Raw genomic sequence first — 15,111 nt, 5'->3', positions numbered from 1 at the left:
TGGGTGTTTTCACCTTCATCACGGTCAGACTCTGCCTGATGCTGAGGTCCTGGAGGGTTGTGCTTAGCAGGGGACCCCAAGACTGCGGTCCAGGCCAGTTCACTAGTTTTCCGCTTTCTCAGTGAATGGTCTCATTTCATAATCAGCTCAACACTTCACTTTATAACATTACACTGTAAAAGCCAGGAACTGAGACAAAAACCAGACCAAAATTCACTGAGAGGCAACATATGAGTTTAGTTAAAAGATGTCTGAGAGGCATCTGGAATTTCAACACGAGAATGTGGCTCATCTTTCTCAAGATATTTTGATTAATTTTATACAAGTTGAATATCTTTAATTCAAAATACTTGGGACTAGAATTGATTCAGATTTTGAATTTATTTGTAATGAGCTAACATGGACATGGGACACAAAACTACTTTTGTTTCTTATAACCCAAGAGTCTTCAGGTAATTTCATTAAATTAAAAAAAAAAAACCTCAGCACAAAGTAAAACTTTACAATATAGAGTGTTTCTCTAGTTAAAAACCAAGTTCTGAAGAAAAGAGAAAATAATAGTAAAAAGAAAAAAAATTATTGAATGCTGTAGATTCATTCAAATAACAATTCAACAAGATTCAAGGAATGCAAGAAAGCCTATATCGGAGGACAGTTAACATGGCTCTTGGAATGCATGCAGCCTTACATTGTGGTAACCCTTCTCCCATGAATGAAGGCAGTGCAGCAATGAATGCTGGGAAGCCACAGGGATTCATCTTAATGGTGTACATTGTGGGTAAGTGAGAACAGTTGACCTTAGGTGTCTCTCTCTTTTCATTTGACAAAGATGTTGGCCTCAGTGATCACAGTCTCCTTGGTGGTTCCTGCTCATGATTCTGTTGCCATGGTAACATAGGATTAATTTCTCAACACTCCCCATAGGTTTTTAATTAGTAGTAACCCAAGCCACACGGACAAAACCAAAATAAAGTTGACTTAGAGAAAGTTTTGGATGATTTGAGAATTTGAAAAAGTAGTTATTACCTGCCTTTTTTTTGTTGTTAAAAAGTGTGTGTGTGTTTGTGTGTGTGTGTGTGTGTGTGTGTGTGTGTGTGTGTGTGTAGGTCAGAGGACAATTTTTGAGAGTGGTTGCTCTCCTCCTGGTGATCTTGAACTCAGATCATCAGATACGCTGGCAAGCACCATGAACCTGGAAAACCCAGCTTCTAATGACTAAGTCTCAAAAGCCCAGTGCACGTGTTGGAATGTAACTTTAGTGTTGGATTACGTGGGGTATGACAAGCACCAGTTCCAGAAGCTGAGGCAGTGGGAAAGTCAGAGCAGGGCTGCACAGGAACTAAACTCTGCTTTTCCTTCCATCTGCAGTGACTGAAAGTGATGCTGCCGACATCGTTTTCCTGATTGACAGCTCAGAAGCTGTCAAGGCTGATGGCATCGCTCATATCCGAGACTTTGTGAGCAGGATTGTTCGAAGACTCAACATCGGCCCCAGTAAAGTGAGGGTTGGGGTAGTGCAGTTTAGCAATGATGTCTTCCCTGAGTTCTACCTGAAGACGCACAAGTCACAGTCCCTTGTGCTTGATGCCATACGGCGTCTGAGGTTCAAAGGAGGGTCTCCGCTGAACACTGGCAAAGCCCTGGAGTTTGTGGCAAGGAACCTCTTTGTGAAGTCCGCTGGGAGCCGGATAGAAGATGGGGTGCCTCAACACCTGGTCTTATTCCTGGGTGGGAAGTCCCAGGATGATGTGGCTAGGCATGCCCAAATCATAAGCTCCTCAGGGATCATGAGCTTAGGGATAGGAGACCGAAACATCGATCGAGCAGACTTGCAAACCATCACCAGTGACCCCAAAATGATCTTCACGGTTCGGGAATTCAGAGAGCTGCCCAACATAGAAGAGAGGGTCATGCTTTCATTTGGACCATCGGGGGCCACTCCTCGGCCTCCTGGTGTAGAAATATTTCCTCCTTCACTGCCAGGTATGAGCTATTTGATGCTTGGTTGCAGAATGTGTTGTCAGCTGTTTTAAATGAAATGCTAACTAGCTTTCTTTGCAATGATTTTTCTCAGGGTTGTATCTACGGATATGTTAGACATAAAATATCCGGGGAAATAGTTCATTTGAAATTGTACAGGGAAACATGTCCCCCAAAGCAAATGGTCATCATTTCCTGAGATTAACTGTAGGGCTACTGGGGTCAGCCTTCATGGTGGGTTACCTACTGTGGTCTAGGCACACTTCCTTCTTTGGACTGGTATAGCCACCACTTCCAGCAGCCTCTGTGTTCTAAGTCCTCACCCGTGAGACTCTAATCCAACCAACCCCTGCAGACTCCTTGCTTTGTTCCTCTGATGGGTGATGGTCTTTCAGACACCCAGTGCACTCAAGCAGGGGTAGTTTTCTATGGGAGCCACAGTCCCTGCTTATTCTTCAACTGTCTCTTTCTGAGCTGGGTGGGCACATCCTGTGGTCCTCACACTTTCTCCACTATCTCGTTTTGGTCTAGTCTGATTAGTTGACTAGAACCTGGAAGTGACCCCCTTACGCTGTGGTCCTTCTGAAGTCTGTAGGGTCTCCTGCCTATGCTGGAGCAGGTTTCCTTTGCCCTTCCTTGCTCTGCCCCTAAATCATCTCTCCTCATTCCTGCCAGAGGACATAAGGATCAGTGGCACTCCTGGAAATACCTGGGATTTCAGGTCCCTATTAAACTCTCAGCCTAAGTCCATGTGGTGAGAAGACCGGGTCTAGTTTGCTGAGTTCGTATGCCTCCTTTCCCTTTTATTTAGGTGATTTGTCATTCATCTTTCAGTTTTTAGAGTACTGTCTGCAGGGAGCCACTGGGGCTTGGGATAGAGTGAAGGTTATCCTGACAAATTAAGTAGTAGACATGTTGGTTGTTTTGACTTGTATTGTGTGTTCATAGTCTGAGTTTAGAGACCAGAGTTCCCCTCATCTTTCTTGTACTCACTTATAGAGAAGAAAAAGGCAGACATCGTGTTCCTACTGGATGGTTCCATCAACTTTAGGAGGGAAAGTTTCCAGAAAGTGCTCCATTTTGTATCTGAAATTGTGGACACTGTTTACGAAGAGGGTGACTCCATCAGAGTGGGGCTGGTCCAGTACAACTCAGACCCCACTGATGAATTCTTCCTGAAGGACTATTCCACCAAAAGGCAGATCATTGACGCCATCAACAAAGTGGTCTACAAGGGAGGGAGGCATGCCAACACCAAGGTGGGCATGGAGCACCTGCGGCAGAATCACTTTGTGCCCGATGCTGGCAGCCGCCTGGAGGAGCGAGTCCCTCAGATCGCCTTCGTGATCACAGGAGGAAAGTCAGTGGAGGATGCTCAGGATGTGAGCCTGGCCCTTACCCAGAAAGGTGTCAAGGTGTTTGCTGTCGGTGTGAGAAACATCGACTCTGAGGAGGTGGGGAAGATAGCCTCCAACAGTGCTACAGCCTTCCGGGTGGGCAGCGTGCAGGAACTATCAGAACTCAGTGAGACAGTTCTGGAGACTTTGCATGACGCGATGCACGAAACCCTCTGTCCTGGTGTGACGGATGTTTCCAAAGGTAATAAGCACATGTACAACTTCACCCTTCCCGCTGACACTGAGTGTCCCTAGTACTGTCCTGTGGGTTCCTCAGGCTCATGGCTGCTTTAGACATTTATTTATGACCCTGTGCTCACCTACACACTGTTCTAGAAGGTTCTCCCAGGATAAGAGTCAAAGTCTTATCAATTTCACTTTTCCCCCCACTATATAATTCCCTAGATAGTTTAGACTCAATTAACCTTTAAAAACACATTTTTTTTTTTTGGACATAGCTTGCTTTGGAGTCTAGACTGACCTAGAACTCACAAAACTCCCAGGTGGACTAGTGCTGGGGTTATAGATGTGCCTCTGATTTGCAGTTATATGTTTATCGGATCAGTTGCCTGGGTTAGGGCATTTGCGTTCTATAGTATTTTTAATTTAAAACACAAACTTGAGATATACTTAAATACCAAATGTACATTATTGTGCCCAAATAACTGACACTTCCCCCAGAGAGCAAACATATATTCAAGTGGCCACAATTTGTTTCCTGAGAGTGAGAGGGAGTCAGAACTAGTTGCCTCTCTGTGCTCATAGGTGGAATATCTCATTTTGCTCTCTACCTGCATCTCTCCTTGCCAGCCTGTAATCTGGAAGTCATCCTGGGGTTTGATGGGTCTCGAGATCAGAATGTATTTGTGAGTCAGAAGGGACTCGAGTCCAAGGTGGACACCATCTTGAATCGAATCAGCCAGATGCAAAGGATCAGCTGCAGTGGCAACCAGCTGCCCACTGTGCAGGTGTCGGTGGTGGCCAACACACCCTCTGGGCCAGTGGAGGCCTTTGACTTTTCTGAGTATCAGCCAGAGCTGTTTGAGAAGTTTCGCAACATGCGCAGCCAGCATCCATACATCCTCACAGCTGACACACTGAAGCTGTACCAGAACAAGTTCAGGCAGTCCTCGCCCGACAGCGTGAAGGTGAGCAGCCTAAGGCTGGAAGCTCCGTGTGCAGCACTGTGAGCTCCTCATGCTTCTGGGAACCCATCCTGAGTGATTGGTGTGTATCATGATGCACGGTGAGACAGGGTTGTTAGCACATGTGAGGTAAGTTACTCTCTTATAGACTGGCCATAGTCTCCCATGTCTTCTTCCTCTTGTTAGATCCCATTAAGCTCACAATGTTTTAGAGATTAGTAATTCAGCTGCAAAGAGTTGGATTTGTAATAGATCCATCTTTAATTGTAGTCCTATTAAATAAGATATACTGTCTATTTGTATTCTCTCTTTGTATACACACACACAGAGACATACACCACACCACATACAGATCCCCACATCACACATACACATAGCACACATACTCACCACATTGCAGATGCACACACACACACACACACACACACACACACACAAAATCCTACACATAACACACTCACCAAATGCACATTGCAGATACACATAACACAATTAAGCACATACACACACTACACTCATACACATAACACACCACACTCACTCCCCTGCACATATTCATACCACATTGCACATATACAACCACATATACACACAACACACACACCATAGACAGACACACACAGATACACATATTATGTGCACTCATGTTGTATTTGTTTGCTAAGGCTGCCAAACAAAATACCACAGGCATGGTGCCTTAAACCACAAGAATTTCTTTCTCACAGTGTTGGAGGCTGGAAGGCCCAAGTTAAGACCTGGGCAGGGCTCTGCCCTGCTCTGAACCCTCTCAGTTTGATTTGTTCTTGGGTCCTCACATGCTCATCCCTCTGGCTGTTTGTGGCTCAATCATCTCCTCCTAGGAGGTCACCAGTCAGATTAGATTAAGGTCATACAGCAGTCTTATCCAGCTTAGTTGTTTCTTTAAGGTCTGACTAGCAAGTGCAGTCAAAATCTGAGGTACTAGAAATCAGAATCTCAACACAGTTCATTCCAACACACACACACACACACACACACACACACACACACAACACCAATTTTCTTAGGAACTTCATAAGTATGAGATAAACTTTTATTGTCATTGTGATAGTTTTAAAAGACAAATCAGAATGGATGTGCATTCCTTTATGTTACACATGGACAACACAGTGCCCTTGACCCTGGCCTACAGTCTCCTCAGCTGTAGATGAGGAATTTGAACTCTCCATGACCCCTCAGTTCCCTGCTGAGTGTCTGTGAGACTCCCTGGCCACAGGGGGAACCTTGACTCTTCTGTTGCTTACAGGTAGTCATTCACTTCACGGATGGAGCAGATGGGGACCTGGCTGATTTACACAGAGCATCGGAGGAACTCCGGCAAGAAGGTGGGTTCTAGGCTTCCTGCATGTTAAAAATGAGCCCCTCCCCACTGTTCAAGGCAGACCTACCACTTTACTGAGGGAAACCTGGCTGCCAGAGGCTCTTGTCCTGGCATCTTCATTCTCTGATTAGGCTATAACATAAGGGAACTGAACTTACTTTTGAGTGAGGGACAGCTTTACTGGCAGGTACTAGCCCCACCTCAGAGAAACATTTACCAGGGAGAATATACAGATTTAATGAGACTATTACAAAAGAGCTCAATTATTAGTTCGTTGAAGGCCATCACATATACTAAGGATAGGACAAGCTGACTAGAAAGTCATCAAATGATCAGTTTGCAGTTCTCACAGCAATATTAACCACTCATTAAATTAATATACACATAACTAATGTAAAATAAATCATATAAGTTCTTATCAAGCAGATTTGCCAGTGGCTGGATGAGCAGCCTTGCCTGGGCAGATGAGCATTGCAATGTCCTGATGCTGATGATCAAGCAGCTGCCAAAGCCAGAAGCTCTAGAGCAGTGGTTCAAAACCTTCCTAACACTGTGAACCTTTAACACAGATGTGGTGACCTCCAACTAAAAATTATTTTAATGGCTGCCTTATAAATGCAGTTTTGCTACTGTTACAGACTGTAATATAAACATCTGATATGCAGGATATCTGATATGTGGCCCACAAGGGATTAAAGTGGTCCAACGACTGTCACATGAGCATGTGGCCCTTGTATTCACCATCCCAAAATAAACACATGTAAATTGAACAACAACAACAAACCCCCCAAATTGTACAACAGAGCAAATCCAGAGTCAGGAAAAAATGACAATTGGCTCCCTAACGCCTAGGCCAGATGTACTAAATGGTTCTTTCCTCGCAGGTGTCCGGGCCCTGATCCTGGTGGGCCTTGAACGTGTGGCCAACCTGGAGCGGCTGACGCAGCAGCTGGAGTTTGGGCGGGGCTTCATGTACGACAGGCCTCTGAGGCTCAACTTGCTTGACTTGGATTATGAACTAGCAGAGCAGCTTGTGAGTCTTTGTTTCTTTTAAAGAGTTTTACACGTAGACTAATTTAGATTTTTGGCATCTTAAGACAGCAAAGCCAGATGTCTTGATAGCCTGGTGACTGGGGGAAGGGTATGTGCCAGTGTCCTTTGATGCGCTTGAGACCTGTTTTATTGCCGTATGAGTCCTGGATACTGCATCTGCCTTAACTGCATGATGGCATCAAGGATACACAGGGAAAGAGAGATGGAGACCACTTCTGGGTGGGAAAGGCCTCTCTTTGCCTCCCCTTCTGGGCTCCTCTCTCAGTGAGAGCAGTTGCCTCCTGGGATGGGAAGTGGGGGTGGGGGTAGAGGGTGGGGTCACTGATTCTCAGCTAATGACTAATGTTATAAGAGTGGGAGGGACCAACTCTGCCCCCTCTTCCTCTCCACTTCTTTCTGTCACAAAAAATAGTTTTTTGTTTGTTTGTTTGAGTAGAAGCAGGTTCATCCTACAACAGGGCAGCAAACAGAGGCTGTGGGGAGTTCATTGCAAGAGCGTGTGTGATTAGCACTAGTTCAGTGGATGGAAATATAAACACATTGGGATGTGCAAGGTCATGGGCTGCATGAAAAGGGATGCAGAGGGCTGGGCTGGTGGTGTTAGAGACACTGATGACCCACACTCCACACTGTGGTGGTTGTGGCCCAGGGTCCCACATGGCTGCTCTAGGGACTCCTCCAGGCAAGCACTGATTTTCAAGAGTCTGACCATGGCTCAGGGGAAGGCAGGCCATGGATTTCTAATTTTGAATCTTCTTCAACCTCAGCCAGCTTCAACGAATTTGTTGCATTTTATGTTTGAGGTTTAGACATACAAAGGTTATACTGAAAACACAAAACTTGAGCAGCTGTATTGGAAATGTTTGGATACTGGGCCTAGTCTAGGACACCATGGATAAGAACGATCACAGTTGATTTCTTTCTTTCTTTCTTTTTTTTTTCTCCTACCCTATGCCATGAGCAGTAGCCAGTGTTAGGAAGTTAGGTAGCTTCATCCCGTGTGCCGCGCATTGGGACTATTAGCAGCACATTGGTGGTTTTCTGTTTTTTCTTCTTTGTACTTATCTATTTTTTCTTGGCAGGACAACATTGCCGAGAAAGCTTGCTGTGGGGTTCCATGCAAGTGCTCAGGAGAGAGGGGAGACAGAGGGCCCATCGGCAGCATCGGGCCAAAGGTATGGCAGCTGTACGCTTTACACCAGATGCTAGACTCCAGGCACTGACGCTACTTGGCTGTATGACTTCTCCAGTATCATGTAGGGACATGACAGAGGGCAAAGGGTCCCTCCCAGGCTGCCAGTTCTGGGCTCCCAGGGTATTGCTCTCTGACTGGTATCCCAAGGGTGTGTCCTGATGGAGATGGAGAAGGCCCACACACCTGCCACGTTCCGCTTTCCATTGGGTGGGAGAATCTGTTCTTCGACTTCTGCATTTGTCATTTCATAAACCAATGTAAAAACCTGTGTATACCCACTGGCAACCCCACGATGTGGGTCAGTGGGGCCCTTAGCGTTTGCCTTGATGGACTGTCACCCCCTCTCTTGGTGAATAAAAAGAATGATCTATCCTGATGGAAAGACTCAACACCGAATAGCGAGCACGCAGCACGCTCAGCTCTGGGCATCGCCTACTACCCTACTGCCATGTTGAGTGTCAGAACAGCCCCGTCCAGGGAAGGGACTGCTGAGACACTTTAGACAGAACATAGGTGACATGGGGGCCCATGTGCTTTGTTTCAGGGTATCTCTGGGGAAGATGGATACCGAGGCTACCCTGGTGACGAAGGTGGACCCGTGAGTAAAAGCTACCCTTTCCCTCAAGTTTTTACTGGCTCCCATCCTTCCCAAGTTGGGACCGAACAGTGGAGGTTGTAACCTGTCTGGTGGCCAGGGTCTTTCTCATTAGGGGAAAAAATGATTTCCTAACTTCCTGAACCATTTTCCTTGCATTTCTGTGCTATGAGCAGTGAGGTTCTTTGAGTATGAGTGTGGAGAGTAGGTGGAGACAGGCTGGTTCAGAGGGCCACCACAGAAACTGGTGGTAAGCATTCCTAATCCCAGCTTTTGAGAGGCAGAGGCAGGGGGATGATGGGCAGTCTGAGCTATTATGGAGAAAGACTTTGGCAAGTCTGAGAAGCTTTGGGACCCTAGAATTAGGACCATCTCTGGGATATGATTGGAGGAGAAGGAGGCCTCCATGTGTACGGACTACATAAGGGAGTCCCTGATGCCATGGCACAGCTAGAAACTATGACAATCCAGAGGAATGGTCAGGGGGGAAAGAACTCTATGGGGCCCAGCACCCATATGTCAGGGTCACCGATATTCAACCAATCAGGCAAGCAGCAATCTGGTGATGCTACCATCCCAGAGCCTATTTCCCCCATAAAGTTGTGAGTGCTTGCTCAGCCAGGAGCTGGGGACTGAGGATGTTGGCCCATGTAGCCTGGTTACAGTGAAGTCCTCTCCACGCTGGATGCCATTCTCTCCAGACAGAGTTAGAAGGACCAAGAGACAAGAGACTCCAACTTGCAAAATGCCTTTGTTTTCTTCTCAGGGCGAGCGAGGTCCACCTGGTGTGAACGGAACACAAGGTTTCCAGGGATGCCCAGGCCAGAGAGGAGTCAAGGTACAGTATGGATTTGGGGTGAAGGAGAGTCAGGAGAGTGCGCGTGCGGAGGACCTCTCTGTGTGCCTTGGGGAGGGAGGGTTGTGGGCTGGGGTTTCTCCATTCTCAGGGTCTCTTACTGAAGGCAGCTCTGCATTGTGTGGGTCAGGAGTCCAGAGCAGAGGCTATGGCTGGAAGGGAGCCTGAGTGGAGAAGTAGCTTCCTGTGGAAACATTTAGCATCCAGGAGCCAGTCGTGAGGTGTGGCAGGCTTGCTGGGAGGAGCCTGGGAAAGAGATGTAGCAAGGAACTGCATAGGATTCCAGGGCCAGTGGCTTGCTGGCATGGAGAGCAGGAATGGAAGGGAAGGCTAGCGTACTGCAAGTTATGAAGCTGGCCTTCTGTCTTCAGATTTACCTCTCCTTTCCAAGGACGAAGATCACCCAAGTGTTTACCTCTGGCAAATTCACTTTATAACACCCCACTTGGTGGTGAGGGAGGAAGCCAGCATGCACGTTTCATATAGACCTCTCAGAGCCAGGGGCTTTTGGACGCAGGTGGTGGGGAACCCTTTGGCTTCTTTCCTGAGGGTCTGGCCCTGTATCACTCATTTTCCCTTTGTTCCGTTCCTTCCAGGGTTCTCGAGGATTCCCAGGAGAGAAGGTAGTAAAGTTTGTTGGCTCTAATGAGAACTCCCCAGTACTTCTTATTTTCCCTTGCTGGGATAACTCATTCCACTTGCTGTCTGCCTCTTTCTTCTCAGGGTGAACTGGGAGAGATTGGCTTGGACGGTCTGGATGGTGAAGAGGTAAGCCATTTTACTTCCCAAGTCCCCACTGAGTCTTTTCCTGAGGTCCCAGTTACCGGCAGCTGAGTCGGTAGGAGCCGTCACATCTCATGACCCACTCTCATTGTCTTTACAGGGAGACAAGGGGTTGCCTGGGTCATCTGGAGAAAAGGGGAGTCCTGGCAGAAGGGTAGGTCTTGCTTGTCTCGCTGTTCCAGGGCAGTTAATGTTCTTTCCATGGGTGTGTGTGTAGATGTATGAGTGATGTCCCCTCTCAGTTGTGACACCCCATATGCTATGTCCTTGTTGGAAGACACGTTCCACAGGGTGGAGACTGAGTCTCTTCTAATGCCTGGTGCTGAGAGGCTCCCGGGGAAACATTTGTCAATTACCTAAACCCATCAGAAATATTTTGGTGTGATTTGGAGCTGAAGAGATGGCTCAGTGGTTATAAACACATATTACTCTTGCAGAGGACCCCAGTTCAGGTCCTAGCACTCAGGTTGGATGTTTTATATCTCCACTTCCACTCCGGGGGATGTGATGCCCCCTTCTGGCCTCTGCAGACCCTGCACTCAGGTGCACAAACACAGATAGACACATACACATACTTAGAAAATACATCTTTGAGAAAAGTGACTTTGTTTCCAGCTTCATGCTAAGTGGGAAATGGCAACAGGTGCTATAATGAGGTTTACAAAATGGGGACTGTAGTTTTGGTGAGTGATCTAGAGGCCTAATATACAGCATGAAGGTTGTAATTAATAAACACTGCTGTATTAGAGACTCTGGTCAGAGTAGGACACATCAGCTGCTTTCACCACAGACACAAAACCATCGAGTAGGACAATAAATACAATTGTTTAGAGCCCCAGTAGCCTAATGGATAAAGCTTTGGCCTCCTAATAAATACAATCATTTTCATCACCATAGCAACCATCCCAGGTTTGTATACGTCTCATAGCATCATGTTATAAATCTCAAACACTCACTAAAATTCCAAAAGCTCTACCAGAAACATGCAGTCTTTAACTTCCATTATGTGTTGATTTAGGGTGACAAAGGGCCCAAAGGAGACAAAGGAGAGAGAGGAGATGTTGGGATTCGAGGTGACCCGGTAAGAGGATTCTCTACTGTGGACTTCAGGGGAGGAGCCTTATGGGAGGAGAAAGGGGTGACTTAACAATTTGAAATTGCTTTAACATGTGCTGACCAAATACGAAAATTATCCTTTCCTTTCAATTTTGGTGGTCATTGGAGATGATTTGCCTCCGGCACAACAGGCATTTACAAATCACTTGGTAGGCGTCTGTTCAAGAGTCTTCCTAAGATGTCCTCTGGACACTTTGCACTTGCCTTAGAAAATGGACCTATGCAGCTCTCTGTAGTTCATGACGTGGGAACCCCTTAAGCAAAGGACCACTGCTGAGGTGACCTCTTCTACAGGTTGCCTATTTCTGTGGTAGAGGATGGGAAGTGAGGCCGGATGTTCTCCTCAGGGAAGGACTTGTGCCACCCAATCAGGGCCATGGTTAAGCTCTGGGTGTTAGCCGGGCAGGATGTCGCTTGAAGGTCTTTGAGAACCTTCCCTTCATGCTGCTACTAAGAATTCCAGTGGCTGCAGCTTTCCCCACAGAGAACTCATTCCCCAACCCCTGTTGTTTTTAGGGTGACTCAGGACGGGACAGCCAGCAGAGAGGACCCAAAGGAGAGACTGGTGACATCGGCCCCATGGTACAGTGATCTATGCCCAGAGACCCTCTGTGCTCAGGGCAGCAAACTGACCCTCCTGTCCTTCACACCTCACCAGCTGCAGCCCCCATGAACTGTAGAATCTGAGGGACCAGCAGCATTATCTCTTAAGTCTGGCGCCTGTGTGCCTGGGAAGGAAGCCTCTGTAGAACTGGGCACCAGAGTTCCTTCCGGGCAGTGGTTGTGCCCTGCAGCCGTTTGCACAAAGCGCTGGTGAAGTCAAAGTCTTGAAGGAGTGATACTGAACTAAGCCTGGGGTTCGGTCCTTCTGTAGACAGACCCCTCCCCTGGAACAGACCCCCTCCCGTGTCTCCAGCAACATACTCTGGGGCACAGCGTCCTCTGCAGGTGAGAATCTCAGGTTGTTTTTTCCCCCTCTCACACCAGGGTCTTCCAGGCAGAGATGGCATCCCAGGAAGGCCAGGAGACCCCGGGAAGGATGTGAGTATCTTGGGATGCTGTGCAGTGCCAAGGCTGCTTGCTCAGTGACAAGAGACTGGTGCACGGTGCCTGGTGCCCCGTTAATGGTGTGGCTCTTTACCAAGGGAAGAGGGGGGCAGAGCCATTCCTAAAGCCATCTGTATTTTATACCGTACAGACTCAGTACTGAAAACCTGACAGTTTGCATCAATTTGCAAAGAGTAGCTCTTGGCTTTTGATTTAATGTTGCTGTGCCCCTGGGTTGCTTGCTGGGCTCACAGTTCTGGAGGTGTCAGAGAGGCCCCGGAGTATAGCACAGGGCTTTCACAGAACATGGGCAGCAAGGGCCTTCATGCTTGTGTTCCTGTGGGGGAAGGTAGGAGGCAAGACATGGATCTTTCCGCCAAATTTGTTACTTACAGAAAGTTTTCATTAGTTTCCTCTGTCACCCTCCTTCCCTCAGTCCTTTCTCCCTCCTCTAGTCTTTCATAGAAAACACTAAATACTAACAAAACGTAAGGTCTTTGCCGTTTTCAAGTATTTGGACAACTCTTACCCACTAAGTAGCTAAAACATCCAAACAGAAATGCTAATTCTGGCCGATGAGGTCACAACGGGAAGGAGGCAGAAGAAGCAGACCACTTGTTGCTTGCATAGTTGCTTGTTCTGTGCCACTCACATAAGGAAACTAGGTGCAATGTGTAGTGTTTAGCACACTCTATTTTCCATACATTTGTGGAATGTGTGTCACTGAATAGCTTATTGCACACTCAGTCACTGAAGACATGTGGAAGCCAATTGAAGCCCGTAACTATTAGGAAAGCCACTTGAAAACTCCCTGGGTCCAGGTGAGCAGAGAGCAGGGTCCTGGTAACAGATAGAAGAGGAATTCCACCTGAGGAAGAAGTGGACAGGAGGTCACGGTCCTTAGGGAGCTTAGGAAGTTAATGGGGGTGGTGGGCCTGGGCTGGGCAGCACAGGACAGGGTCTCCAGCATAGCTGGGCCCAGCAGCTGGCAGTCACAGGGAGTTCCTGAGGCATGGGGGCTTTCCTGGGGGGGGGTGACTCCCTTGCACTAAAATGGCTTCAAAGTTTCTAAAATAAAAATGAAATTGTTACCTTAAAAAATTTGAACATTTTTGATTGGAGAGCCAGCTCAGTCCGCCAAATGCTTACCATACAGGCTCGGGAACTTGAGCTTGCAAGTAAAAGTGTAAGTCTGGGTATGGTGGTGGATTGATGCGGTTGAGCCACACGGAGACAAGAGCTGTGGCAATCAGCTTTTGTAACCCAGTTCTCAAAACGATTTTAGGACATGACTGAAAGTCCAGCAGGGTGGGGTACGGTCATATTCAACTCCTACTGGAGTTCAGGGCCTCTCAGTTGCAACGCAGGGGTTTACTGAGTGGCAGGAGATGGAACATGGTAGATTTGCGATGGAGAGGCCTTTTGGCCCTTCCCTGAGGACCCTGCTATGGCAAACACAGACCAAGATGTGTCCCACGGGCCAGAGCATCCCTCGGCTCCCTCCTCTGGCCTCTGCAGGCTGGCAGTGAGCAGTGAGACACGGAGTCTGTCTGAGGGGATAGCGTGTTCCTTAGGGAGGAACAGGGCTTGCCTGCTATTCTGTGTGGGACAGGGGTGGTTCCCATATTCACACTGACCCAAAGGAGGAGGATAGCACGGTAATGACTACAGAGTGGCTTCTGTGGGTTCTGGGGCTGATACCTCTGGGATGGGTGGGGTAGACAATATGGCTCCTAGATTGACCAAGTCCCCGGCCTTGCCAAGATTCCCTCCCCCACCCCCACCCCTCCACTGGGTCAGTCTCGAGGTGGGAAACCCCTCTGCAGTGAGCCCGCAGTTTTTTTTTAACCAAGGCTCACCTCTGGAACACCCAGGGAGAAGCTGCCAAGACATGAGCCCAACTTTCAGGTTCACATGTGTGCACTGGGGTTGCTCTTGTTGTATTTGGCCAGGAGGGTTGAGAACCCAGGATTCCTCCACCACAGGGAAGCATCCCAGCCCCGCTAAGTTAGTGCCATGGGCAGGCTTAAATTCCTGCTTCCCATTCTTCTCTGGGAACTGGCTGGGGTGCTGCAGCCAGAAGCCATTATTTTCCTTGGCAGGCCAGCAGTCATTACCAAATTTCCACTGGAGTAATGAGCAGGCACGGCATAGAAGTAGAACCTGTTGGAGATGGGGAGGATGGAAGGTCTGAGTGTGAGCTTGCCAGCCTCCTAGTTGCTGGCGTGCAGTTTGCTCCACAGTGGCAGGCGGATACACGCGTTAGGACTCAACATCCCCCATTGCCTCCTCAAATTCGTATGGTTCCTCCGGCAGGGTGGCTTTGGCCGAAGGGGACCTGCGGGAGCTAAGGTGAGTCACTGAACTGATTGGCATGTCTCTTGTCTCAAACCCAGCCTCTTCTGCAATAGAAGGTGTTTCGTGTGACCTCCAGAGTGGGTGGAAGGAAGGGAAATGGCTGACAGGTGGAACTTTGCAGCCCTCGTCCAGGCACACCTGTGTCTGGTCTTCGTGCCTGTGCCAGAGATGAATCAGTCTAAAATACCCATATTTCTCAAAGCTGTCCTGTGGACCAAGTCAGGGA

The 15,111-nt window shown here is 47.9% G+C and overlaps 1 protein-coding gene across 1 annotated transcript in view; it reads left to right on the top strand.

Moving 5' to 3' along the window:
- The window catches only part of Col6a3 (collagen type VI alpha 3 chain), a 62,353-nt gene that overhangs the window by 24,126 nt on the left and 23,116 nt on the right, over nt 1-15,111 (top strand). Inside the window, exons 9-23 of the mRNA XM_051190775.1 lie at nt 1,369-1,983; nt 2,980-3,579; nt 4,188-4,525; nt 5,808-5,886; nt 6,767-6,915; nt 8,018-8,110; nt 8,675-8,728; nt 9,492-9,563; nt 10,178-10,204; nt 10,305-10,349; nt 10,465-10,518; nt 11,383-11,445; nt 11,997-12,062; nt 12,468-12,521; nt 14,844-14,879. Coding sequence (XP_051046732.1) covers nt 1,369-1,983; nt 2,980-3,579; nt 4,188-4,525; nt 5,808-5,886; nt 6,767-6,915; nt 8,018-8,110; nt 8,675-8,728; nt 9,492-9,563; nt 10,178-10,204; nt 10,305-10,349; nt 10,465-10,518; nt 11,383-11,445; nt 11,997-12,062; nt 12,468-12,521; nt 14,844-14,879 — 2,345 coding nt within the window. The remainder of the gene's footprint in view (nt 1-1,368; nt 1,984-2,979; nt 3,580-4,187; nt 4,526-5,807; nt 5,887-6,766; nt 6,916-8,017; nt 8,111-8,674; nt 8,729-9,491; nt 9,564-10,177; nt 10,205-10,304; nt 10,350-10,464; nt 10,519-11,382; nt 11,446-11,996; nt 12,063-12,467; nt 12,522-14,843; nt 14,880-15,111) is intronic.

Source organism: Phodopus roborovskii, unplaced genomic scaffold (assembly GCF_943737965.1).
Source record: "Phodopus roborovskii unplaced genomic scaffold, PHOROB, whole genome shotgun sequence".
Classification (NCBI taxonomy): Eukaryota; Metazoa; Chordata; class Mammalia; order Rodentia; family Cricetidae; genus Phodopus; species Phodopus roborovskii.
This window is presented reverse-complemented; position numbering and strand designations above follow the sequence as displayed.